Source organism: Centruroides sculpturatus, unplaced genomic scaffold (assembly GCF_000671375.1).
Source record: "Centruroides sculpturatus isolate CEXI.00-Female unplaced genomic scaffold, Cexi_2.0 scaffold103, whole genome shotgun sequence".
Lineage (NCBI taxonomy): Eukaryota > Metazoa > Arthropoda > Arachnida > Scorpiones > Buthidae > Centruroides > Centruroides sculpturatus.
Genome location: NW_019384303.1, coordinates 886,812 through 913,470, shown reverse-complemented (window position 1 = coordinate 913,470; position 26,659 = coordinate 886,812). Strand labels below are relative to the sequence as shown.

General features: G+C 28.5%; 1 protein-coding gene across 2 annotated transcripts in view; it reads right to left on the bottom strand.

Moving 5' to 3' along the window:
• The window catches only part of LOC111618078 (RING finger and SPRY domain-containing protein 1-like), a 103,522-nt gene that overhangs the window by 45,327 nt on the left and 31,536 nt on the right, over positions 1-26,659 (bottom strand). For both annotated transcript variants that reach the window (XM_023359507.1, XM_023359517.1), the window contains 8 exons: positions 24,806-24,864; positions 24,654-24,720; positions 24,379-24,519; positions 23,475-23,485; positions 20,690-20,794; positions 14,196-14,339; positions 10,094-10,205; positions 9,916-10,018 (listed from right to left, as the gene is read on the bottom strand). In XM_023359507.1, coding sequence (XP_023215275.1) covers positions 9,916-10,018; positions 10,094-10,205; positions 14,196-14,339; positions 20,690-20,794; positions 23,475-23,485; positions 24,379-24,519; positions 24,654-24,720; positions 24,806-24,864 — 742 coding nt within the window. The remainder of the gene's footprint in view (positions 1-9,915; positions 10,019-10,093; positions 10,206-14,195; positions 14,340-20,689; positions 20,795-23,474; positions 23,486-24,378; positions 24,520-24,653; positions 24,721-24,805; positions 24,865-26,659) is intronic.

The window sequence follows — 26,659 nt, the reverse complement described above, 5'->3', positions numbered from 1 at the left end:
CAAACCTAGTAGTGAGACACTCAAGATTTAATCTCAGGAGGAGCAGAGTTGAACTGATTAAAAAATTTTTTATGTGAAATTCAATAAAATTCCTACCTTATGTGACTGCTAATTCATAAGTAATATAGAAATAGAACATACAACACAATATAAATAAAAAAATGAATTTTAATTAGGAAAAGATTTTTGGAAAATTTACTAGTGTTTTTTTCTTTTACTTTGAAGTGTGCCACTGATACCTAGCATTCTAACAATGTTAGAGCTCCATTTGAGTCAAGGCTGCTTGAGGATGTGTGTTTTGTGTACTATGTCATATCCAGGACAGCATTATCTAGGTTTACAGTAATATTTTCTTTTGGAGTTGTTCTAGTGTGAAGTTTATAAATGAGACGTACTGGATTCTGCGAGTAGAATAGTACAATAAAATAAACTTTGATAAAAATTTGTAACAAAACATATTTTATTTTTCTCAACAAACCAGTTCTTTTGTTTATTCAGATCCCAACTTTTTGTCGACCTCAGATTATTTCAGGTACACAGGCGTTGAACATTTCTTTATCCAACCATCAAACTTCTATTAACTCATGACACATAAGCAGTGGTGATATTCAGCGGGTTCGCACAGGTTCGGCCGAACCCATTGTTAACATTTTCAAAGTTTTCCGAACCCGTTGTTAAACACACGTAACATTTCTCGGTGGTTTTGTTTCTTTTAAAAAATACATATTATACTCTGTAACACTACTAAACTAGAGCCTTATATCCCGTTCGCCATGGTGCAACCTCCATCGACCGTTTCAATCTCGACTGAAATGAGATTTAATCGCGATCGACTCAAGAGAGTTCTTGAAACTAGGTCCAGTCATACGAGAGATCCCACAATCCCACGCGCGCGAGAAAATACAAGATGGCTGCGGAACACGTGTCGGGCTATCGACAGCGAAATAAAAAAGATATTGTATTTCGAGAAACGATGACATCTGTCTATTATTATAATAATACCTAATGATAAAATAAATGATTTAGAAAAGTTTTTTCTTGAGAAAAAGTCATAGGGAAAGCAGTTAACTCCTTGGGACTCTAGCAATTTTTGATATTAATGTAATTAAACATAAAAAATACTTAAAACTGAAAAAACGAAAGAAATGCGTTAATTCTGAAGAAAAAGCTTCAGATTTTATTTTCCTTTGTCTTGTCTTTCTGTGAAATCTGACGCTGATGAGTCATTGTTTAAACAGCTGGATGACCTTGAACACAGCTGGAGTTGGATTTCCCGGGACATTCTCATAGAAGTCTCGGGAGGCGATGGGTTTATAGTAGGGTGAATACTAGCTGGCCGTATATTTTTAAAAAATTAAAATTTTTATTGCGATTTCCGACCCCCCGACTTAATTAAACTTATATATAATAAAATCTATTAATTAAAAAAATTAAAAAATGATCGCAGGTCGTTTTTGACATCAGAAACTAGCTTTAAATAACTTTACCAAAGGAAAATTTGTGAACTACAACTTTAGAACGATAAATGAAATTTGATATCAAATTCCCATTAAGAAACAAATTAAAAGCAATTAAGCGTGAATCGTGCATCATTAAAGGTAAATTAAAATCGCGATAAAATTTTTTCGCACGGGAAAAAAATTTTGAAAAAATTTGGAGACTTAAAAAACATTTCAAAAATAAAAAAAAAACAAAACATTTTTAGGTGGTCCAAACGCCCGAGTTTTATTAACGCTATGTAACTTGCCCGAGATATCTCGGGCTTGGGGCTTAGGAAAAATTTTCTGTTAGCGAACCCTTTGTTAAATATTTCGAATATCACCACTGTACATAAGCACAGGACAATCTAACTAACTCTAGCTTACAACTAACTTACCACAACTTACAAATTACTTTACAACTAAAGAAAATAGAAAAGATGGGAATTAAGAATGAAGGACCAAGTGATTAAAAAGATTAGGAAATATCCAGGGTTTTCGTGTCAATGTATCTTGGGGTAAGACGCAAACATGTGCTCAAGTCTTTTCTCCTTTTCTTAAATTCTTTTAGCCTTTTTGTCATTAACCTCCTTGTATCTTACTGGTCTCGATATTCTATTGAACGTTCACTGTTCTATGACTTCTTTCTCCGTTCCCTCGGTACCTTGCAGTCTCTTTGTTATTTTACTCTTTTTTATGATTTTTTTTCACTCTATTTCCGCATTTGGGAGCACTGCCTTCTCTGTGCCTCTCTCTTCAGGATCCATCCCCAGACTGACTTTCCGACTTCTCTTTGCCATTTTGCCTCCGGGCTTCACACCCTCTTTTATTTGCGTATGTTCTAGGAATTTGTAGTCTTACCCCCAAGGGAGAAGGGTTAGGAAAGAAAGTTCTAGAAAGAATTTTTGAACAAAGAGAAAGGAATGAACTTAAAACTAATTCCATTAAAAAAAAATATACAAAAAATATACAACAATCATGGCCGACAGCCACACTAGGTTTGTGTGTTCAATATGTAACTAAAATGAATATATAAGTATAAGGATGACATACAGTTATATCAATTTTCTGAAGTGTTTGATGGTATTGAGTTTAATGTATTGTTATGTTATTTTTTTAATTCTTGCTTTATTTAGTATTTAGCATATAAATTTTTAAAATTATAGAAAATTAACAAATTTGAGTTTCAAAATTCTGAACCGTACATTAAGAGAATAATTAAATAGGATTCTAACACAAAAAAACTATTTGGTTCTATCTGCTCCATTTTCAAGAATTTTTGGAAAAGAATTTTCCTATTGAAAATGTATTGTTTTTAACACCATCTGTTGGTGATTACATGCATAACCAAAGAGGTTATAATCAGCCTTAATTAATGATCATGGTTTAATGTTGGAAACAAAACATAACAACCTGTATCCATGCACACACTGGAGAACATTAATGCTGTAAAAGTGGTAAATCAACAAGGAAGGCTGCAGCAGAATTAGGAATATAAAGATGCTCAATATAACAAATATTGAGTTTGTATCCATACAAAATTACTATGTTGCCTAACCTTACAGTTGAAAGCAAAGATCAAAGAATAACATTTATTGAATGGGCTCAAAATAATGTACAGTACAATGTTTGGTTTTCTGATAAGGTACATTTTCACTTAGTGGTGTGGTTAATGAACAAAATGTCTAATTTTGAACATTAGAGAATCCACATGTGATTCATGAAAAAGTGGGTCAAGAATTATATATAGTATGGGAGTTATGGACTGTCAGAACAAATTTTTTTTAACAGACAATGAACAGTGAATCTGTAGCAAGAAACTAAGGCATAAAACTATCACACAACATGCTATTTTAGCAAGTTGTGCAATAATTTTCTGCCTCAGTTTGCCATTACAATCCTGATTGCTCAGACAGAAATCCTACATAACATATTCAATTCCCATGCCATCTCAAACCAATTTTTTGATTAGTTTGCATGCGGACTGAACAGACCTCCAAATAATCCCAATTTAAATCCATGTGATTATTTTCTTTGGGGATTCCTTAAGAATAACATTTTTTTTGTATCAGCCATAAACAATGATGGAACTGAAAGCAATAATCATTTAGGCCTGTGACAAGATAATTGAGGGTGTCATCAAATCATCATCATCATCACAGTTTGTGCTGAAGAAGTTGCCACTTGTAATGGTGATCATATTGAACACAGAGGATACATCTCCATGCAATGTTTTTTTTTATTTGTCACTTTTTGCTATTGTAATTTATATAAAGATTTTGTTTATGAAATAAATGTTGGAATAGCACCCTAAATATATTATCAGATATACACTGGTATTCAAAATTAAAGTCTGAAAGACATTTTTGAAGATAGCATTAAACTTGCCTAACAGGAAAAAAGTTTTGATATGTAAAATATACACAAACATAAAGGCAATAAATATTTTATTACAACATAAAATATGTTTACAATTTTTTAGTACAAGGTCATTTCTTCAAAATACTCAAATTTATAGTTAGATATTCTAACATAAAAATGTATGTAATATGGAATTAAATGACTTCTTATAGATGTACAAGACTGATAATGATAAGCCATATTCATAACCAGGACATTTATAATCTCTTGGTCAAAGGAATCCCATTCCTCATTAAAGGCCATTCTTAACTCATGAAGAGTTGGAGTTGGTGTGATGTAATTTGCACTTTCCAGATATTTCCATGCATTCTCTATTGGATTTAAGTCCAGAGATCTAATTAGCCAGTCCAACTTATGAATATCTTCACATTCATTCAATCTGAACCCTGTGAAGTTGAGTATTATCATCCATTAGAAGAAAGTGAGTAATAGCTCCCTGAAAAAGCCTGATATAGAATAGCTGGATGCAATCCCTATAGAGTACAGTATACAAACTGACTTTCTTGAATAAATGAAGGAGTGTATTTACTATGATGCCCTCACACCAGTTTGCTGGTGTGAGGGCATCATAGTAAATGGTTCAAGAGCCCTGTTCTCTGATGTTTGGAGGAATATAACAAGTTCCTCATTCCTATCAGATGAAATGACAATAAGAATCAGTCTATAAATAGAATCTCAATTCATCTGTAAAGATAATCCAAGTCTGATCATCTTGACTTCATTAATGATTCTCTGTACATAAGTTCAATCTCTCCTATGAGAAGAGATTAGAGATAAATAAACCACAGATCTCTTGGCTTAACAACCAATATCACAAAGTCTAAAATTCATGTTTTACTTGGTACATTTATCCCAATGACTGTGGAGACCTCTGAAAACATTTGCCTGGCAATATATGACCCTGACACCTCCTAATTTAAGGTAAACAACAGGCTTTCCATAGAGTTGTATTACTTGGTCTTCTTAACCCTGGGTTAGTGCACTGAGTTTTTTTTCGGCATTAGTGCAGTGGGGCGTTTGTTTACCCCGACATTTTTTTGGGTCCATAAACCATGTAAGTAAAAATTCATAAAAATTTACTCATTTATTTGGTAAAGGCATGTGTCATTATTCATATGATTATATTCAGGTATGATTACATATTATATTAGTACATAAATCCACGAAAATAAAAAACAACATTTATCAAAACTCATTACATTAGATCTTATTATTAAACCAATAGTAAAAATCTAAATTGTTTTTTAAGCATTTTTGTCACTCTGATTCAATAGCTGACATTGTACTTTGGCACTCAGTGCAAATGACAAGCAACTTGCTATGTTTGGTATTTTCTCAATGTGTTTATGAAAGTCAGCCATTTTGAATTAAAATAAACTTAAATTATTTTTATTCACATTGATTATTATATCTATATTATAAATAATAAATGTGGTCACATTATAGTTATTTGAAAAATAAAAAAAAGTAAATAAATATTTGTAAAATTTAAAAAAAAACGTAATTAATACTGTGGGGTGTTTGGACACCCCACTGAAAACTGTTGTTTTTCTCTTACTGGAATTTCTGCAGCATCGTAGTAATTTCTGAGCATGCTCTATACATAAAATCATGAAGCTACTGAAGAGGACACAAATATTTCTTGCGAAATCTATGAATAGTGCAACTTTTAAAACGTTGGGGGTGGTGAAACACCCCACTGCACTAGCCCAGGGTTAATCATGGGTCTCACTGAACTGCTGCCACAAGCATGAAACCACTCTAGAATGAATATTCAAGTCCCTTACAACTTAAATGTGAGACTGTTCAGCTTCAGTTATACTATAGCTGACTCCATTATATTAAGTTTATTATATGTATATGAGGTGTAAGAAAAGAATTTTCATACAATAAAAAGTATTTTGCAGTCACTGAGAAAAAAAATGCCCATTATATTATCAGTCAGGTTTATGTACACAATTAATTTACTATTTGTCAGCTTTCTGCTTTCCAATATGTAAATCTTACTTTGAATATATGTTTCTCAAGTAAATTTGGATACATAACACAAATATTGCTATATTTTATTCAGTTCTTTTGGTAAATCAACAAAAATTATAACCCAAATTTTAATTTTGAATAACAGTGTATCTACTTATGTATTAATATCAAAGATAAATGATAGATGGTTATCACAATTCCTGTTTCAACTGCTTTCAATAGTACAGAGATACAATAAAAATTATTCTAATAAATATTAACAAAGCAATAACTGAAATTTAAGTTGAAATATACATTTTTTAATGCCTTCATATATTAATCTCTAACAACCAAGATTAAAAGAAAACATTAAAACTAAGTTCTTTATCACTGATATCAATTCTGTATTAATCACTTAGCTTTTTCAAATAGAAAAAGTTAGGAATTTTCTATAGTGTTTCATTTTAAAAATGTCTTAATATTGAAAAAATGAAACACTACAGAAATAAAATCTGTCAAACAAAATATGTTAAATTATTCTTATATTTTAATATATTAAACTTTCACAAACAAGAATAATTTAACACAATTTAAGAAAACAAGTTTGTATAATGATATTGATCCATTGTAATTGCACTTTTAACAATTTTTTTAATCGGATTTTTATAAATTCAAACTAAATCTTAAAACACCAGATTAATTAAATATAAATGAATAATTTTCTTTCTTTTATAATATATATATTTTTATACTTCTGTAATTATAAACAAGCATACCATATATGTAATACACATACATGGCATGCCACTTTACTGTTGATACATTATTTTGACAGTCATTTGTAGTTGTTTTCATTTTCCTTAATTTTTCACCACCTAAACTTACAGGGATAGCTAAGTAATTAAGTGTATATTAAAATAAATATCATTAATATTAAGTTACGTTTTAATAATTAATTGGCAAATACTTAATGTAGATTAAGTACAGATATTTTGTTTTCTGCTGAAATGAATATATTGTAAAACAAGCCTGATCAACAAATTAACTGTAATTGACTAGTTGATTATAATGTCATTTTTGGTCAGTCATAAATAAAGGCACTTATTTATGCTTTTTCAAAGCTTTTTATTGCTTATATTCAAAGCTTTTTTGAGCCAAAAAAGCATAGTATTCCTTGTATGTTCAGAGACACTCTCAGAGACTTACAGAACTAAGCCTAGCCTATTTCAAAGACAGGTTCTCTGAATCTCTAGACTTTTCCTCAAAGATTGTTTCTGAGTAGGCATAATCTTTGCTCACACAAATAAATAAAATTCATTTAAATACAGTTAGGCCTAACAAATCACAAACACAATACGTAATGGTTCAAAAAACTCGCCATATGTACAGTACACATAGTGCCATCTAACATGATGATGCCACCTTTTTTAATGCCTCAAAGATTTTACTAATTAACTAATTATTTTTTAATGTCAGTTCTTCCAATATAATAGTAAACTTCAATAATATACCCTTCTTGTAGATAATTCTTTGACAGGAAGTACAAATTCATGTGTCACCATCTAGTGTAGAGAGAGAAATAGACAGACAGAAATCCATTACAGTTTAATTTAATTAATGTAGACTTTGAGATGATTTGTAGCTATAAACCTTCTCTTGAACTGACAGATTTAAAATATGAAGTTTGGTTAAAATATGTTCAGGCATTTTCCTGTGATGCGGCAATAAACTTTTGAGTGCTACAGTTTTATTTATGTAGAGTTTAGTTTTTCACTAATTTATTGTCAATTGCTAAAATTGTTTGAAAACTCTAAAAAAAAATGTATTGTCTTTGTGAATACATATATATGCAAAGTTTCAACTAGATCAGAAATTGGAAAGTGGGTGAAAATTCAGTTATTTTATCAGAATAGACATTAAATTATCAAAAGTAAATAAGACAGACAGATGGAGTAAGTAAATAAAAAATGAATAAAAAAATAAAAAAATTCATACATTTATAATCTTGTGTTTTGTTTTATGTTTTTTAAAAATCTAAGAAAGTCCATCCAGACAAAATTCTACATTCAAAAAGAGGATATATATGCAGAAAAGAGAATGTGTGGTAACTCTAAATTTATAAAGTTCAAGTTAAAATATTCATTTCTTTCTAACAAGTACAAAATTTCATAACTAAAAATAATTATCTACATATTATAACAATTTCTTAATTTTAAATTTGTTGTAGATTTTGTATTAATTGAAGGTTAACTTATTACTGTATAATAAAAAGTCAGTATGAAGGATTATTGTTGTATTTTGCAGGTAACAAGTTTCAGTAAGTTTATGTGATTGTTAATAATTCATAAACACCTAACTCTTTTTTACACAATTTATGTTCTTTAACACTGTGCAAGAAAAAACTAGTCTTTGTTTTTTTATGTATGTTATTCCCTCTGATACAATTTAAAAATTATCATCAATGTGAGCAAATGAAACAAAAGGAAGAGAGTTATATGAACTAATAACTTATTTTTCATCAAGGTTTTCAAGTATTGCCTCATTCAATCAGTTCATTTTTGAAGTATCATTAGCTCACAACATTTTTGTCAGAGTGAAGTGCATAAGGTGTGCTATTAGGTGTATTAAAAAATAAAAAGATAGATATTTTTTACAAGTTTGTGGTACTATTTTAATTAGAATTTTTACAGTAGATTACGAATAAAAATGTCTAAAATTACAAAGGAAAAGAAAAGCCATTCATTAGAAACAAAAATAAATTTTTTTTTTTTTTTTTTTAGAATTAGAAGAAACAAGAAGACGACATGGTTTCGACAAATAAATAAAACAAAAATTAATTTCTCGAACCACCTTGCGAGTGGTGAAGGTTTAACATCTGTGGGCAAAAGTTTTGGCCTAAAATTTGGTGCAAGAGTGGAAAAATCATTTTTTAAAATTAATCCAAGTGTAGAATATGCTCTAAAATTCCAACAAGATCAAATTTGTTTAGCTGGGTACCAAGAATTGTACAAGGAACTTGCAAAACCAAAAGAACAAAAGATAACAGATTTTCTAACAAAAAAGTCAACATCATAAGAACTTTCAGAAAGTAGTCAATCTATTCAAAATGTTATAATCAGACAAAAATCTTCATTGGATTCAAACTTGGCAGATATGGTAATCTCACTAGTGAGGATAATGATTTTGATCCACTTGATTGTAAACGTATTATTCGTCGCTATTATGAAAAAGTGACAAATATTATATTTTTTATTGAAAATATTTAATTTCTTCTTTTTGCAGTATTAATTTTATTTTAGTTAGAATATAATTGAAATGTGTATAAATTTTATTTTGCTGTCAAATATGCACAGTAAATGTATTTTATGTAGATGAGTAGATATGTATGCACATATATGCTTTTGAATCTTTTTACACTGTTTTTTCAGTGACATATAGTTCTTTATTTCATCTTACATAGTTTTTTAATAACTTTGAACACATCTCCCATTTTACTACAGGAAACACATCTTTCTTTGCAGTTTTTTACATGAGTTTTTGAGAAAAGTATTTTTCTTGTAAAAAAATTGAGAATATATACTAGTGAGGCACTTATTTATGCTTTTTCAAAGCTTTTTATTGCTTATATTCAAAGCTTTTTTGNTCCACATTAAAAATTTTATTACTAATTAATTACTTTTGTTAAATAAATGCAACTTTAAAAGAAACAGAGCATTAAATATTCCTTAGTGTAATAAAAAAAATATATTTAATTTAAATAAATCAGGGTTTTTAATTAATATATGGCAATCAAAATTAACTGTTAACAGAGATAATACCAATTATAATTAATTATGTCAAATATTCAATTTTATAATTACATTTCCCAGAGTGTTTTTCACACAACCATGTTTTTACATTTGTAATTTATAATATAAAATACTTTTTTTAGATTCAAATCACTATTTCAGAGTATTAATTGAAAAAACTAATACTTTTAATTGTAATTTACTTTATTTATTCATATTGATCTATAATTCAAATCTATATCTAGATTCAATTTTAAAATTTCACTTACTTTGCACATCGAAAAACTTGATTACATGGCTTAAGTGGATAACCATTTAAATAGAATATAATTTTGTACTTTTCCAGGTCTAATAATGTTCCCAAGATATCTCCTGTTTAAAAATTTCTTTAAATTTTATAAATTTATCTACATTTATTTTCAGTATAAATTAAGAATTTGTATATACCTGGTTTCCATGCGGGATGACTGTGAGGATGGCTAGATGCATTGTACCAAATTACTTGCCTGCAACCATCATATGCTAGAGAATATTCATCATCTCCAATTCCATATCCTTCCTAGTAATTAAAAAAGAATATTTTATTTAAATATTCATAATGTATTATATATATAAATTTTTTAGTATAATGTCCATATTTTATCAGACTTTTATCTGATTTAATATACTGTCCATATTTGAAATTTAATTAGGCAAAACGTAAGTTCCTAACGTAACATATTTACACAATTTTAGTTTATGTTAGATGATAAATTGTATATTGGATGTATATTGGATTTACATATAATTATTCTCAAACAAAGCTTCAAGACACAATTGTTTCATTTTAAAATGTAAATTTCTATATTAATTAAATAAAAGATATTCATGTGTTAAAAATTGATGTGTTATATATTTAGCCAATCTTAATTATTAAAAGTTTTTTCAAACCAAATTCTGAGAAGAATTTTTTTTTTTTGGAATTAAAATACAATAAATTAGTACAAATACCAAATTCCTGTTATGAGAAAATTTTTAAACAGATTGTTATTTAAAAATTATGTAAAATACAATAAATACTAAGTAACTAATACTTTCACCTGTATTAAAAGATTTTGTCAAAAAATGTCAAAATTTAAATACAGTATAACCTACAAATGGTGAACATCATCAGGACCAACTTTGTCCACTATTTAGAGGTGTCCACTACATGCCTCAAAGGTGCATGCTGATGAATTCTAAATAGCAAACAGATTGTATAGGATACTTTAAATGGAACATAAAAAATTACAACAAAACACATTGTTTAGTTATTAATTCATTGAAAACAATCTGAGAGGAAGTAATGGGGGAGAATGAAACTGTTATTATAAACAGAAAAGTGGACAAAAGTCAGGTTTAGGTGATGAGAGTTTGAATATCAAGTTATGAAGGCAATTTACTAGCGACTTCAAGGGGTAAGAAATGAATTGGTATTCTTGCATTTATAAATGTCATTTATGATCTAAGTGACTAATAAAAATCTATATAGTGATTTGTCCATTTTGTAATTATCAAGTACAGTCGATCCCCCTATAATTACGATTCCTATAAAACTACGAAAAAATATATGTATTTTGGAAATGTTGAGTCGGATTAGTGTAGAATCGATTAATTTTATGGAAGAAAACCTTTCAATCAGCCGTAGTCCGTAAACTTGACACGTGTCGGGCTGTGATTGGAACGACTTGTAAGAAATCGGATTCCTAATAAATTGGAACATATCTATATCTTATAGGGGGGTCGACTGTAGGTGTAATTTTTTGAACATTTTTGCTGTTTTCAATAAATGATTTATTAAAAATTATTTTAGTCACCACAAAGCATTTAAGATCATAACTTATGTCATAAATTTGAGAAAAACAAATATCTTCCTACACTTTAAAATGATTGGCAAATTGCCTTAGAACTTTCAACAAATAAATGCTGTTGTTTTAACCTTAAAACTTTCTTTTTCATTACTACTGTACTACAGTTCTTGTCAGATGAATGAATAACTTTGGAAAAGTCTATGGTTTCTTGGTATCTAAGCTTAATTCTAACAATAAGACAGAGGTTTAGTAGCATTAATATGTGCGACGATAAGTGGTGATTGACAACTTAACCAGATTAGTCTTCCCTAACAGATAAAGAATATTGTTTGGTTTTTACAACCTGCCCTCCTCTCCTATTCCTATTTTAAGCCTGTCTTTATTCAACATCTATGATCAAAATTCATTGTCTGAAAGAGTATTTGAACTGATTTGTTGTTTTAGTTTTAAAATATTTCATACATAATTATTTCAGAATATTGAAGGCAGGACTGTGTTTTTGTAAGATAGGTTATGGACAATGATGTATGTTATTTAGTCTTCACTATTTAAAGGTAAATATTATAGATGTCCTATTTGATGGGTCTGGGGACTGTAAAAATGTCTGTTAAATAGAGGTGTCTGCTATTCAGGAATGTCTGAGGCTTCCATGTATATTCAAAAAATTAATTCTTAAAAAAACTAGAAACAGACATTTTTTATGAACTATTTTCATAAATATTCATATTTCAATTATTTACATTAGAAATAAGATCTGCAGCAATCTATTTTGCTTTAAAATATTAACAAAATTTTAATCAGGATTACAACTAATCCCAAACCATATGTACAAATTAAATATTTTCTTGTTTTTAATTATATCTTTTTTATATTTGTTTATGATTTTAACATTGTAAATGAAATAAAAATTTTTGAATACATTAAATAATTTGTGAGTTACATTTTCTTCAAATGCTACTATTCTTTTTTACAGTTACAGTATAGTTTATTCATCTATATCAGGGGTCTGCAACCTGCGGCTCTTTGGATGTGAAGCTGCGGCTCTTTAATTCCATATTCAAATATTTATTTTATAAAAAAAAAAAAACATTTAAAAATCGTTCCGAATCGATTAACGAGGATTACGCACCGATTCTATCTCTCAGCCACTTGTACTCGCTTTTCACCGCACCCCTCCCCCGAGACACACGTCGTCACTGTCGTCAGTCCGTCAGAAGCTCTCGAATGACGCCGTCGTCGGATGTTTCTATTATCTAATTTGTTGTGAAAAAACACTACTTATGTATGAATAAATAGATATTTTTTTCTTATGAATAAATAGATTAGTTTTTTTATCAAAAAACTTTATTTATGCGAGTACTATTTATTGTTGGCAAGAAAAAATTTTGTGGCTCTTTAAAAACTTTGAAATTTTGTAAATTGTAATTTTGGCTCTTCCGACTCAAAAGGTTGCTGACCCCTGATCTATATAAATAAAAATGTAATATTTGTTTGTTCCTAATAGCTAATCTCCGAAAGTTCTTCACCGATTGCTTTGAAATTTTCACACAATGTTCCATTCGAATACCGGTGTGTTTTTATATAATATACATGTCGAAATTCCCTCTCCCCACGAGTTAATAATAAAAAAAAAGTTATTTTTTAATGAAATCTCATAACAGATGGCATCACACACAATTTTAACTTCGTACTAGTGTGTCTTAGTTTTTCTTAAGCAAATATTTTTCGCCTGGAAAATTATGAAATATTTAGCTATAAAAGTTTAAAAATTAATTAAATTGTATTTACAATTCCATATTTTTTTGTTGACTATTGCCATATAGTTCAAGAGACATTTCTGAGAACGAAACTTCGGTTCAAGACATTAAACTTACAGGAGATGTGCTCTCATAATAACATTTTCTCATGATCCAACTACGTGGTAAGAGTGGGGATACTACCATATACGTTTTAATCAGAAAAATATTTGAATTATTTTTAAAGGTAATTTGATGTTTAAAGAGGAATTAATCTATATAAATAAAAATGTAATGTTCGTTTGTTCAAAATCTTAAATCTCTGAAAGTTTTTCACTGATTGCTTTCAAATTTTGACACAATGTTGCATTCAAATTTGTGTGTGTTTTTATATAATTTAGATGTCAAAATTCCCCCCGCAGGGAGAGGGACAGGATTAAGGCTTACCGTAAAGAACTTGGCTTCTATTATGCTATTTTAGATGAGGTTTTTTGCATTTTTGATTACATTTTAATAGGGTACATCAAGAGAATGTACACTAAGAAGGGATTTTTCGAAATTCCCCCCCCCCAGTGGGGGAAGTGTTATATATTTATAACATACATTTTGAGCTACAGCAACACATGGACGAGTCTGCTAGTAATAAATATACATGTTTTCAATTGGAATCTTATTGGAATATTTTTTGGAGTAATTTCACTCATTTGTTTAGCAGTATATTTCACTTCTTTACCACAAGAATAATAATAAACTAAAACGAGTACAAAGATGTATGTCTGATGGATGGTAAGAGAACTACATGAACATGCAACTCATTACATAAGTATTATAATAATAATGATGATGTTTGCAGAAAATAAAGAAAAAATAAAATTCCTAAAGTTTATTTATTTTGAAATTTTACTAATACAGGGTAAAAATTTATAACAAACAATTATCACCGAAATAAATTTTTATGAAACAATTTAAAAAATATAAACTTACATGATTTAGAAATTTACTATCTTTTGTGGCCCATCCAATTTGCATTACACCAGGTGTTACAATCATAACTTCATAATACCAGATACCATTATCAACTGGAAATGTACATCTAACACTTTCAAAGGAAGAAGCATCACATCTTGCCTATGCAGAAAAACACACAATAATGTAAATGATTCATATAAAAAAACTGGTACAGTAGAGCATCAATTATCCGACTCAATTGGGGACTAAGGTTGGTTGGATAACTGAAAAATGGATAACCGAAAAATATGAAAAAATATATTATTAGTATAGTATATTAGTATATCTCATGTAATTAGTATATTAGTATATCACTATTAAACTACTTTGCATTGAATTTTCATCTATTTTTTTTTCAGCCTAACAAAAATTTTTTAAAAATAATAATCGTCACTATTTTATTGTTAAAAATTAGAAAATTAAACATTGTTTAAATACTGGCTCCCTTTCATGGTCGAGCCAGTGTTGCCAGCTAAAACACGTAAAAATAATATTAAAGTAGCCAAGACATAGCCAAATATTGTAGCGCCACATCACTAGCGGACATATGAATTTGCCGACTAGAACGCGGTCGGTTAACTGATGTGACAGTTAATCGGGGGTCGGATAATCGATGCTCTATTGTATATATAAGTATCATATACAATAAACATAATTAGTTTAATTTATAATATAATATATAAAATTAAATAAAATTTATTTTATTACTGTCTTCTAAGTCAAAAGTTAATTATATTTTAAATTGTATATAAATGTTACTTTAATTAATATAAAATAAATTTCTGTAATATAGAGTTTAAATAATAAAACAAATCAAAACAATTATGACATTATCTTTAGTTTCAATTTCATTAGTAAAATGCAGAAAGTGATGTGTAAAAAAAATAAAGCATTGCATAGTCAAGCTATGACTATTGTTTTAAATGTACATAATTTTTTTTTAGTCATCAAAGTTCATGATATAAAAAATGAAATGAATAATGAGGTTGTAGCTTTATTAGGATGGTAATTGTCATGTCATATCTTAATCATCAAAATTCACTAAAATGGAGTCATTATATAGATAGGGAGTAATTACTGCAAATTTATCAGCTTTCAAGATATAGGTACAAATTCAAGTAGGTGTGTCTAATATCAATTATGGCATGACTGAATACATAGAAAATGAATAGGAAAAAGCTAACGGCAAGGTATGTATAAAATGTCTAAAATAAATTGACATACCTTAAATAAAATATTCTATCACCATGAAACTCAGCACACACAATGGGTATGCAAGATTTGCAATGAAAATTTAATATTTTGTTTAGGGACTTTTTAATTAAGACACAGCGACAACATAATGTACTAAAATACCTACTACCTACGTACACATAGTTAGTACATAGATCCCTCTAGTGGCAATACAACCTGTTATCTAGAGCAGCATAAAGTCAACTAACAGTATAATGTCTTATGACAGATTCAATCAGATGTTCTGCAACTGTTGGGTCAGTTTGTTCACATTACATATTGGCTGCAACTGCTTTCCTAACATCTTCCACAAACACTTGATTAGTGAAAGGTCTGGGAACCTGGCTGGCCATGTAAATATGTGAACACCATGAAGATATTGTTCAGAGATTCTTGCTGTATGAGACCTGGCATTATCATGTTGGTAAATAGCCCTGGAAGGTGTGACATCATAGGTAGTAAAATTGATTTAGAATGTTGTCAATGTACTTATGTAGGGTAAAAGTATCTTATAGCAGTACTAGGGGATTTCTGGACCACCATTCTAGATGATACTGTCTATACTAAGTAGTTAGCAGTAATTGCCTTAGCAGATGGTGGGAATGAAGTCCTGTCTCTTCCAGGCAATACTGAACGATGTCCCTTGATATTACAGGCTGCATAGAGAAAGGTATCTAATGTCATCTCTCCTAACACTATGAGCCATTTGAGCACTGGTCACTCTGGAACATCCAGATTCTTTATGATGGCTATAAGTGTCCTCCTGCATCCACTGCTGTCAACATTGTCTTACTGTTTCATAGCTTCTACATTTTCTCAAACCTATAATGTAACTTCTCTCAAACTCTCAACTTAATTGCATTTACTGCCAACAGAGGTATTGTTGAAGCAACTTTACAGACTAGAAAACACAAACAATCTTGTCAAATCTGTTTGTCAGTGCAAATAGTGCTTCTTATATAAATCCAAAGAATATGCTCTTAATTCCACTCTGTAAACATTGTGTTCACTGTCAAAGAAATTTTAATCATTTGTCTACTTATCAAAGGACATTTGCACACCAAGTTTCATGGTTCTTGCTCTAATTTTTAGAAGTGTAATGATTTTTTTCAATAGGTTATACGTCTGTGGTGCATCATGTTTTATAAATATACTTTTAGTAATTTTAGACAAGGAAAAACCTGTTTGATGAGTTTGTAATTGCAATTTAAAATCAGCATATAATATGCTCCATTGCTATCTGCAACCAGCTTTCAAACACACCCTGTAGATTAGCTGCACAAAATAGTAAATAAATTTTGTAAAAATTTAATAGATAAAAAATAAAGTTTGCATTTATTAATTAAATGTTGAATATCAACATGAAGTAATAAAAAGTGAAAACAAAATGAAAATTGAAAATTATGGACAAAAGATATAAAAATATAAGAATATAAATTTAAATACAAATACAGTGGTACCGCGGTATGCGTCTGCTTTAGAATACGTCAAATTTGGAATATGTCCTGTTTGGACAAAACAAATTTTGCTTGATACACGACTTTTGTTTGGTATACCACTTAATTCAATTATATGCGCCATCTATGAACAAGTAGCACTATTGGTGTACTAGACCAGACTAGACGTTTGCGGTGCCACAGTTTATAACTTTGTTAAATTTCTTCTGATTTTAATTTGTAAGTAAAATTTTATTATTTTTATTAATCATGAATTGCAAAAAGGCAAATGAAAAGCAACAGAAAACTAAAATGACTAGAATCACAATGGAACTGATAAAAGAGATTATTGAGAAATATGAAGGTGGCATGCATGTTCGAGATTTTAACTGTTGCATACCGTATTCCGAGAATGACGATATCGACAATCATGAAAAATAAAGACATTATTGAATCTGCTAACATTGCGAAAGGGGTTAAATCAATTTCTAAACAAAGATCGAAGACATTAGATCATGTCAAGAAATTGCTTTTACTTTGGATAATTGAAAAACAGTGTGCTAGAGACAACATATCAGAAGCAATTATTTGCGAGAAAGCTAAAAAGATACATGCGGATCTCATGAAAAATCAAGCAGGAACTAACCAGGAAAGTAAGGTGTTTAAAGCCAGCCATTTTTTTTACATGAGAACAGATTAATCATTTTTACATTATTTCTTATGGGAAAGGTTGGTTCGATATACGTCCTATTCGGTATAAGTCCAAACATCAGGAATGGATTAAGGTCGTATACTGAGGTTCCACTGTATAAAAAAAACATGCTAATTTCCTGTAAAAAGTGGTTATTTCTGTTTATTCTTCATGATAAACATTTATATNTTATTTTTAATAATTATTGATGAAATTTTTTTAAACAGTGAAATTGATTCTACAAGATATCAATGATGTTAAGTGAGGACTTGCTGTATTTTAAAGTTTTTTATTTTTGAGACAGTTAAAAAATAAAAAATACAGCAAGTCCTCACTTAACATCATTCATATCTTGTAGAATCAATTTCACTGTTTAAAAAAATTTCATCAATAATAATTAAAAATAATTACAAATGTACTTGCATCTTTCCTTGATGATGTTAAATGAGGACTTTGTATATCCTATACTACACTAGTTATGAGAACAGACTAATGTGAGGTTATGACAGTCAAAATCCCTCACCAAAACATACTTAAAAGTATTTTAGTAACAAGAAAAGAATGTTCATTTTAACTAAATAATTCTATATTTATAGGTATAGTATTTCATTGAGCAAGTAAAATATCCCACAGTTAAAAAGTATAATTTATTCAATTCTTTCTTCTATATATGCATTTCAGTTTGATGTGAACTCTCAACCCCTCTCTTCAGTGCTATATAATTTGTACATATTTTTTTTTTGTATGTAGAAGATATAGCACTGAAGAGGGATTGAGAGTTTGCGTCAACCCAAAATGCATATGTAAAAGAAAGAATTGAATAAATTGTACATTTTAACCTTAAAATATTTTACTTGCTGAACAAAATACTATACATATAAATATAGGATTACAGTAGAGCGTCATATATCCGAAACGTCGGTTAACCGAAAGCATTCCAGTCGGCAAATTTAAATTTTCACTAGTGCTGTGGCACTGCAATCTTTGGCTATATCTTTGTCTACTCCAATATTTTTTTTGTCGGTATGTGTGTTTTAGCTGGCAGCACTGGCACTTTTGTGTGGTGTTTTTCTGAGGACTGTGTGTGGTGCTGAATCGAATGTTTTTGATACTAGATCAACTTCTAAAGTATAGTTTTCTTGGTTTTTATATTTTTCAATATATTTATTTTGTTTGTAAAAAAATAAAGAAATAATTTTTAACAATACAATAGCCACGATTATTATTTTAAAAAGTTTATGTTAGGCTTAACACCGACGAAAATTCAACATGAAGCAACACGCAACAGAGAAAAATTTCAACATGGAATAGGTTAATACATTTTTTCGTACATACTCGGTTATCCAAAAAATAAGTTATTCGAACAACCCCAGTCCCCAATTGATTTAGATAAATGATACTCTACTGTATTTAGTTAAAATGTATAAGAATACAGCACAGCAAATCTATAATTAAATAAACAATATGCAAAATAAATCCATTGCAAAAGTGTATCATAAACAATGAACAATCGACTCTGTGAAAACCCAAGTTCAGGCAAATTCATGGGTTTGAATTCTAATAAATGTCAATCAGAAAAATCAAGATTTGACTCTGCTACTTGTAAAAATAACCAAATCTCAACAAAACAGGGAAAAGAACCTTTTTACACAAATATAAAACAATTGTATTATAGTTGTTAAAATCAGTAAAATTCTTAATGTTGTCAAAGAAAACATTATAGTTTAAGACATGAACAAACATCTGAAGGTTTGAACATTATTATTCCATCTGAGTAGAAGCAAGGTATCAGGTTGAATAATGGAGATTGACCTTACTTGTGCCCTATCTAGTTGTCCAGTTTCATCTGGATACAGAGCATGGACCAACTGGGAAAAGATAGACTATTGGGACCATTCAAATCAGTTAATTCGAGAATAAAATCCTTTATATAACCCAGATTTCAAGAACACAGAGTTAATTCTGATGAGTTCCTCATATTCCAAGCTGTTAGTCCTCTGTGCCCGTGTTCCATTTGTTTATGCATCTGCTCATCTTCAACTTCATCTCTGTTCCGCCACCATTATCTAGGCTAATTTCTAACCAGTCTCTGTATGTCCCACATCCAGAGTTGGCTACCAAGTTGCCTGGAGCTGCTGAATCCCTACCAAATCACCAAAGACAATTAATTATAGACTGAACTTTTCTCAAAGCAAAACAACTGCCACATTAGATTGGTTCATATTACTGCTACTATTAATAATTAATAGCAGCAATAATATAGAAGATCTAATCTGGACTATCAAGCATAAGGATATTTATTTTTAAACTTTTCTCGAGTGTATGGTCTTTGAGAAGTTTTCAACAGATTAGTGTAAGCATTATGTGTTTTAAGTACAGGTATTGCAGGTTTACTTAAAACAAGTAAAGGTGCTTTGTCTCCATGTTATCCACCACTCCCACACAACATCCTTTACCCTTGTTCTTCCTGACACAATTTTGGTTTAACACACCTTCCTTCTCATCAGCTCCTTATACTAATCACACTTTGGTTACTGGTTTATTGACACAGTTATACTATTGCTAAGCCAAAATAAATTTCAATCTTATGCTGCTCTTTAGTCAGCTACAATATAAACATGATTATTGCTAAAATAACAGACATAATGTAATTAGGGTGCTTTGACAACTGTAATGTTTTTATAGAAAGCATATTACAAAATATTTTTATATAAAAAATCCAACTAAAAAGGGCTGTATAGTTGAAATGCATTTTGCTTAGCAATAGTATAAATGTGTCAATAAACTAGTAACTAAACTATGATTTGTCTGTTTTATTGGTCTTGTAACCAGTGTAGTATAGAATAATCAGAATACAGACAAAAAAGAAAAACATTAATATAGAATTTCTGTATATTGATTATTTTAATCTAGTACTAATAAATTTAAATTAACCATGTAATCTTCAAAGTGCACATAATTATTCAAAGGATTAAAACAATAGAATAGTAATAAAAATATAAAAATAAGGATTTCAGTTGTAGAAAAAATATATATGTATATATATTAAAATTTTAATTTAAACTATTTTAATTTAATATGTAAGAAAAAAACAAGTAAACAGGACTTACAGTTAATCCATCAGCTGATATTTTTAAATATTCACTAACATCATTACTGTTGAGCATTGCATTTAATTTTGTGCGATCAACATGCTCATATGTAAAAGGCCTTCCCTAAAATAAAAATAAATTTTTGAAAATTATATTTAAAACACACACACACATATATCAAAGTATATTATTATTAATCATTTTATTGAATGATACAATGTTTATAAAATGAAAAGATATAGCTACATATATTTATATACATTAAAATGAAAAGATAATATAAAACACACACGCGCGCGCGCGCGTGTGTGTGTGTGTGTTTTATATTATCTTTTCATTTTAATGTATATAAATATATGTAGCTATATCTTTTCATTTTATAAACATTGTATCATTCAATAAAATGATTAATAATAATATACTTTGATACAATAATAATATTTTATATTTTTTAACATATAATACTAGGCCAGTTGGTCAAGTGATTAAGATCCTCTCTACCTCTCTGGAGAACTCAGATCAAATTTGGATGGGTTGAAAAACTCCAGGAATTTTTCTAGTAGTAGTTCATCCAGATACATTTGACCTCATCCCTTACTACTCAGCAACCCCATTGTAAGCCAGGTCATAAAGGACTCTTAGTGCTCACAGGATAAAGAGTTAAAATAAAAATTAAAAAATATGTATAATGCTAAAAGATTGTATTTGTTTTGCTAAAATTGATTTTTATACAAACGACAATAGTATAACCATGCATATATTTTTATATGAATCTCAACTGTTGATTCAGATGAGCACTATTAGTATATTTACACAATTAAATCTTTTAGTTCCATAAAAGATTCAAAATCTATAGAATTATTTTTCTATTATTTTTACTACTGAAGAATCATTGCAACTCTTCTAGTATTTCTACAACTTTTCTTTGATAAAATGTCCAATTTAACAAACAAACACAAAATAAAGAAAAAATATCCAAAATAAATCAACTTCACAAAATAATGTTGCTTAATCTGTTCCCATCATATCCAATTAGTAATTTATAAAATATTCAGGGTCTTGATGGATAAGTCAAAAACAACTGTAGATGTCAGTAAAGATATTCTGATGTAGATGTATTTAACATATAGTAAAATATACAACTGAAAAAATCCAAACTAGACAAATGCAATCATTATTATTATAAATAATTCATGAAATTAACATGCATAATTAATTTATATTATGTTTATAAAATATTTATAGATGTTGATTCACTTTCAGAAAAATGAAAACACAATTCTTTATATATTTTACATAAAATATTTAATAATAATTATGATATCAATGATTAAATTATCAAAATAGATGAGCTCATAAATCAGTATAATGTTTGAAAATTTTTGAAGAGCAATTACACTGTTGCAATTATCTTGGTTGACTTATTCCAGTGATTCCCAAACTTTTCCAAGCCACCATCTCCTTGGTTCCATGAACTTATGCCTCCAACCATAACCCAATGCTCCTAGCCCATTTTCCCTTGTGAGAGAAAGGCTTGAAAATATTGTTAGAAAAACTTTTCTATGAACCTCACACTGTGTCCTTACCATATATTGTTCTATACATCTTAAAACCATTAAACTCACTGTTTCTTCTTAAATGTTTTAACACTAAAAAAGGGAAAAATTGTCAGTGACTCCAATCCTTACCTATGGTCACCATTTGGCCAGTATCCTGCCTTCAGCACTCCAGCTGCCCATTTGATTCTTTTTGCACCCCATAGATTTATTCACCACCCACAGAGGGCAGTAGCACCCACTTTGGAAACCAGTGATTTATTCTAAACTAATCTTGATACTATAGTTATCTCTATCAAATATAAAATATTAAATAAATATTTTAATTTTATTCTGTTTGCTACAATATATTTTCTTCCCTATGAATGATCTAAATATATAAAATTACTTGTCCTGACTGACTGAGTCACTGATTCATCATTGCCCAGAGCAAACCACTGAACCTAAAGAGGTGAAATTTGGTACACAGTTAGGGTATGTCATGGAAACGCACACTAAGAAGGGATTTTTCGAAATTCTCCAGCGGGGCGAAGAGAGAGAGCATTAAAACTTAACCGGAAGAACAGCTTCTACTGTACTATTTTAAATGCGATTTTTTTGTTTTTGACTGCATTTTAGTAGGGTATGCCATGGGAATGCACACAAATAAGGGATTTTTCAAAATTCTCCAGAAGGGGGAGAGGGAGAGCATTAAGGCTTAACCTGAAGAACGACTTTTGAAATTGATTCCATACTTTCCCTTAAATTGATAACATTTCAGACATTGTTATAAACATTTTCATATATTTCGATTTTTTTAACCAAATGTTCAAACTGTTTTAAATTCGAATTTGTTATTGCATATTGGTTCGATTATAGAACGATTGTAAATGTTCCAGAAAATTGATCAAATTGAAAACAGTTTGTTTGATTCTCAGAAATTCTCATTATTCTCAGCGGTAGGTGTTATATAACAATTACTATGGTTGTTCAAATACTGAATATAAATGGGGTTTGCTTGCCTACCGCTGAGAATAATGAGAATTTCTGAGAATCAAACAAACTGTTTTCAATTTGATCAATTTTCTGGAATGTTTATAATCGTTCTATAATCGAACCAATATGCAATAACAAATCGCGGGTAACAGCTAGTACAATCATAAAAATAAGAAAATATGTTTTTACTTTAATTTTTTAAATAAAAACTTAATACTTATAATTAATTTGTATTATATCTTTTAATAAAAATAAATTTTTAAAGTACTCACCTCTTTTAAAACTGTAGTTTAGAGAGCATGGAAAAAAATATAAAATTACTATATATTATATAACATAGCATTAAAGATGATAACTGAATTTCAATAATACTATGAATAAGAATTTGATTTTCTGTCATTTTTTAAATATGTGTATTTTCTACTGTCATTCAATTTTCTTTTCATTTTAAATTTCAAACACTTCTATTAAGTATACAGTATATATATGAAATAAAAAATTGTAAATTTCAAAAATTTCTAGAATATCACTATAGTGATTTAAATTATTCATATTCAGCTTGATTTTTATATGTAATTAATACAGATATGAATAATTTTGCACTAAACATATGAACAATAATTAAGTTTTACTGCAATATGAAAAAGTGTGTATTACTAATGCTTTTGTTTTAATTAAAAACTATTCTTATAATTTATCGCTTTATTAGTTCTAAATCATAACAGAAAATCAATTTCTATTTTTAATATATTTTATTTTAAATAATAGAGAAAACTGTTTTAAAAATTTTAAAAATTATTATTATTTATAAAGACAAACTAAAAAACAAGGATTATTTTTATAGATAGTATTTTATATATCCAAACTAAACTTTATTAAAATTTTAGACATTTTATATCCACTGTATATACAGAACTGATTGGTATTTCAAATACTTTGATGATCCTAGATGATGATACAGCATACACAATGCTGTATCATCATCTAGAAGGATACATTTCTAATAATTTCAAAATATTTTGAGTACTTTATGAAAGAAATAGAATATGTTTCATTATAATAAATAGACTATATTTTTAAAAATCTTTTTCAATATATTTAAAATATTTGTAGGTAAATATAATCTGTCATTTTGCTACCAGATTATAGAAATAATACTGATTAGGTATTACTTACATAAATTGTCCAGGCACCATTGAGCACAAAATCCCACTTGGGATTTAATATAATCACAGTTATTCACCCATGGTTCTAACTTTATTAACGGATTTTCTTCTAATGATTCTAAATATCTATTAATAGTGACTTTATTTTCACCTAAAAACAAAAATTTTTAGCATATTATTTATTGCAAAAATACATTAAATTGCTTTGTGAAAGATTTCATATTAATTCCATGAACATCTTAGAAGTAAAAAAAGTCAATTTTAGTAAAAATTCTTAGCACTTACTTGTTTGTGCAAATTTTTCTAATGCAATTAGAGAGAATAAAATAACAGAAACATTATTTTCAGGATTCTACAAATAAACATTTTGTTAACATATAATAAAAACGATTTACAAATTAATCATCATCATCATTATTATAAATACAATAGCTCACCAAATTTGTAATAAGATATTCTAATGTTCCTTTGGTCAGTAGAGCTATACTGCTAGGACCTAAAAAATATATTTAGATCTTAAACACTGGTTATTATTCATTGTAAAAAAGTAAAAATATTCATTACTAAATTTTAATAATTGAATATTTTATTTAAAAACAAACCATATTTATAACATTTAAAAATCTAATTAAATCTTTTTTTAATTATATTCATTTAAAAATGGTGATAAATTTTCAAAGGTCAGGATCAAACATTCCACTTAACTTTTTCATGAAATTATTTAACACTTTAATAAAACATAAAAAGTATTCAAATATTTATATTTAATATTTTAAAGTAAAATTTATATCAACAGGAAATTACTCATATCTGTTTCCTTGACAATCAGACAATCATCAATCAAAGTCCAGCATTTCTATAAAATGTAATTCTGTATTTTAAAACTCAATGCAAATTATATATCTAATGTAAAAAGTTATAATGAAATAATGTTTTCTGGACATGTTCAAGTCTAATTAGTTGTAAATAAAAATAATCATAGTTGCTATATAAAATGTTTTATTTATCAATCATAAATTCAAACTGATATTTATTTACAGAAAAATTATTGTAAATTTTATCTGTTCATTATATTAATTCAATTACTTTTATTTATGTAATTTAAGTGAAATATTTTTTCTAAATTTGTCAATAAATAAATAAACAGAAATATTTATAGATACTTTCCTATATTATTTGGTTTTCTTTATCATTTCTTATTATCACCAATCATATGCAATACATTAAATATATTTTAATTAAAAAAACAAACATTTTATTTAATATTTTATAAGATATTGATTGCCATGTAATAATGTTTTGAAATTTTAAAACCAATTTAAAGCATGAAAATTATAAAAATGAACTTTTCCAGACTATGACCATTTAATGTAAAATTTTTCATTTTTAATGGAAAAAACAGAAAATACCATAGTTTAAGGATTAGGCACATAATCCACATATTACTATAGTCATCAAAGGCGATCGTGTGGCAGTGGTGAGGGACGACTATAGTCGTCAAATTTTTTTGGGGAGAGGGTATCGCCAAAAACTAGCCTAAAACTACTGTGAAAAAAAATTCACATAAAAAATGAATTATGTAACAATAAAAAATGATTCTTCTTTACTAGACATAACTGTTTACAAAATCTTTTTCTGAAACAGTAAAGAGAAAAAACGCGTGGAAAAATACTTTAAAAATTTTCCACGTTTATTCTCCGCTACTGAGGTAGAACCATACCCAACTAGTCCACTGTTGAAAGGTTATGGTATTGTATAAGTTTTCTGGAAATTGATAAAAAAATTAATTAACTTATTTTGAAAATAACATCCATTTTAATAAACCAGCAATGAGTTACTCAACTTTATGGCAACATTTAAAATTTTGGTAACACATCTGTTACCATATGTTATTAAAAAAAACTTTTTATATTTTAACTATTATAAAATGGCAAAAATCTTAATTTTGAGGGTAGGGATGGGTTTTCCAAAAATTTGTAAATGCTAATAATGAGTAAAATTGTCATTAAGTCCAACCCTACCAGAGATACACAATCCCCATTATCTTTCCACTCTCCTTGCCAAAATTAATAGCTTCAATACCCCTAATACACAAACCTCCCTGCAAAATTTCAAAATTTTTGACAAAAAGCACAGGAGTTATTAAGCTTCAAAGAGGGTAAACAAAATCATGCTACCTACACACACACACACACATACAGAAATTACCCTCCTGAACTTTTTGCATTTCTCAACATTTCAAGGTGTCCTAAGTACAAAAATGTAATAATCTTGGGGGTCATTTTTTGACC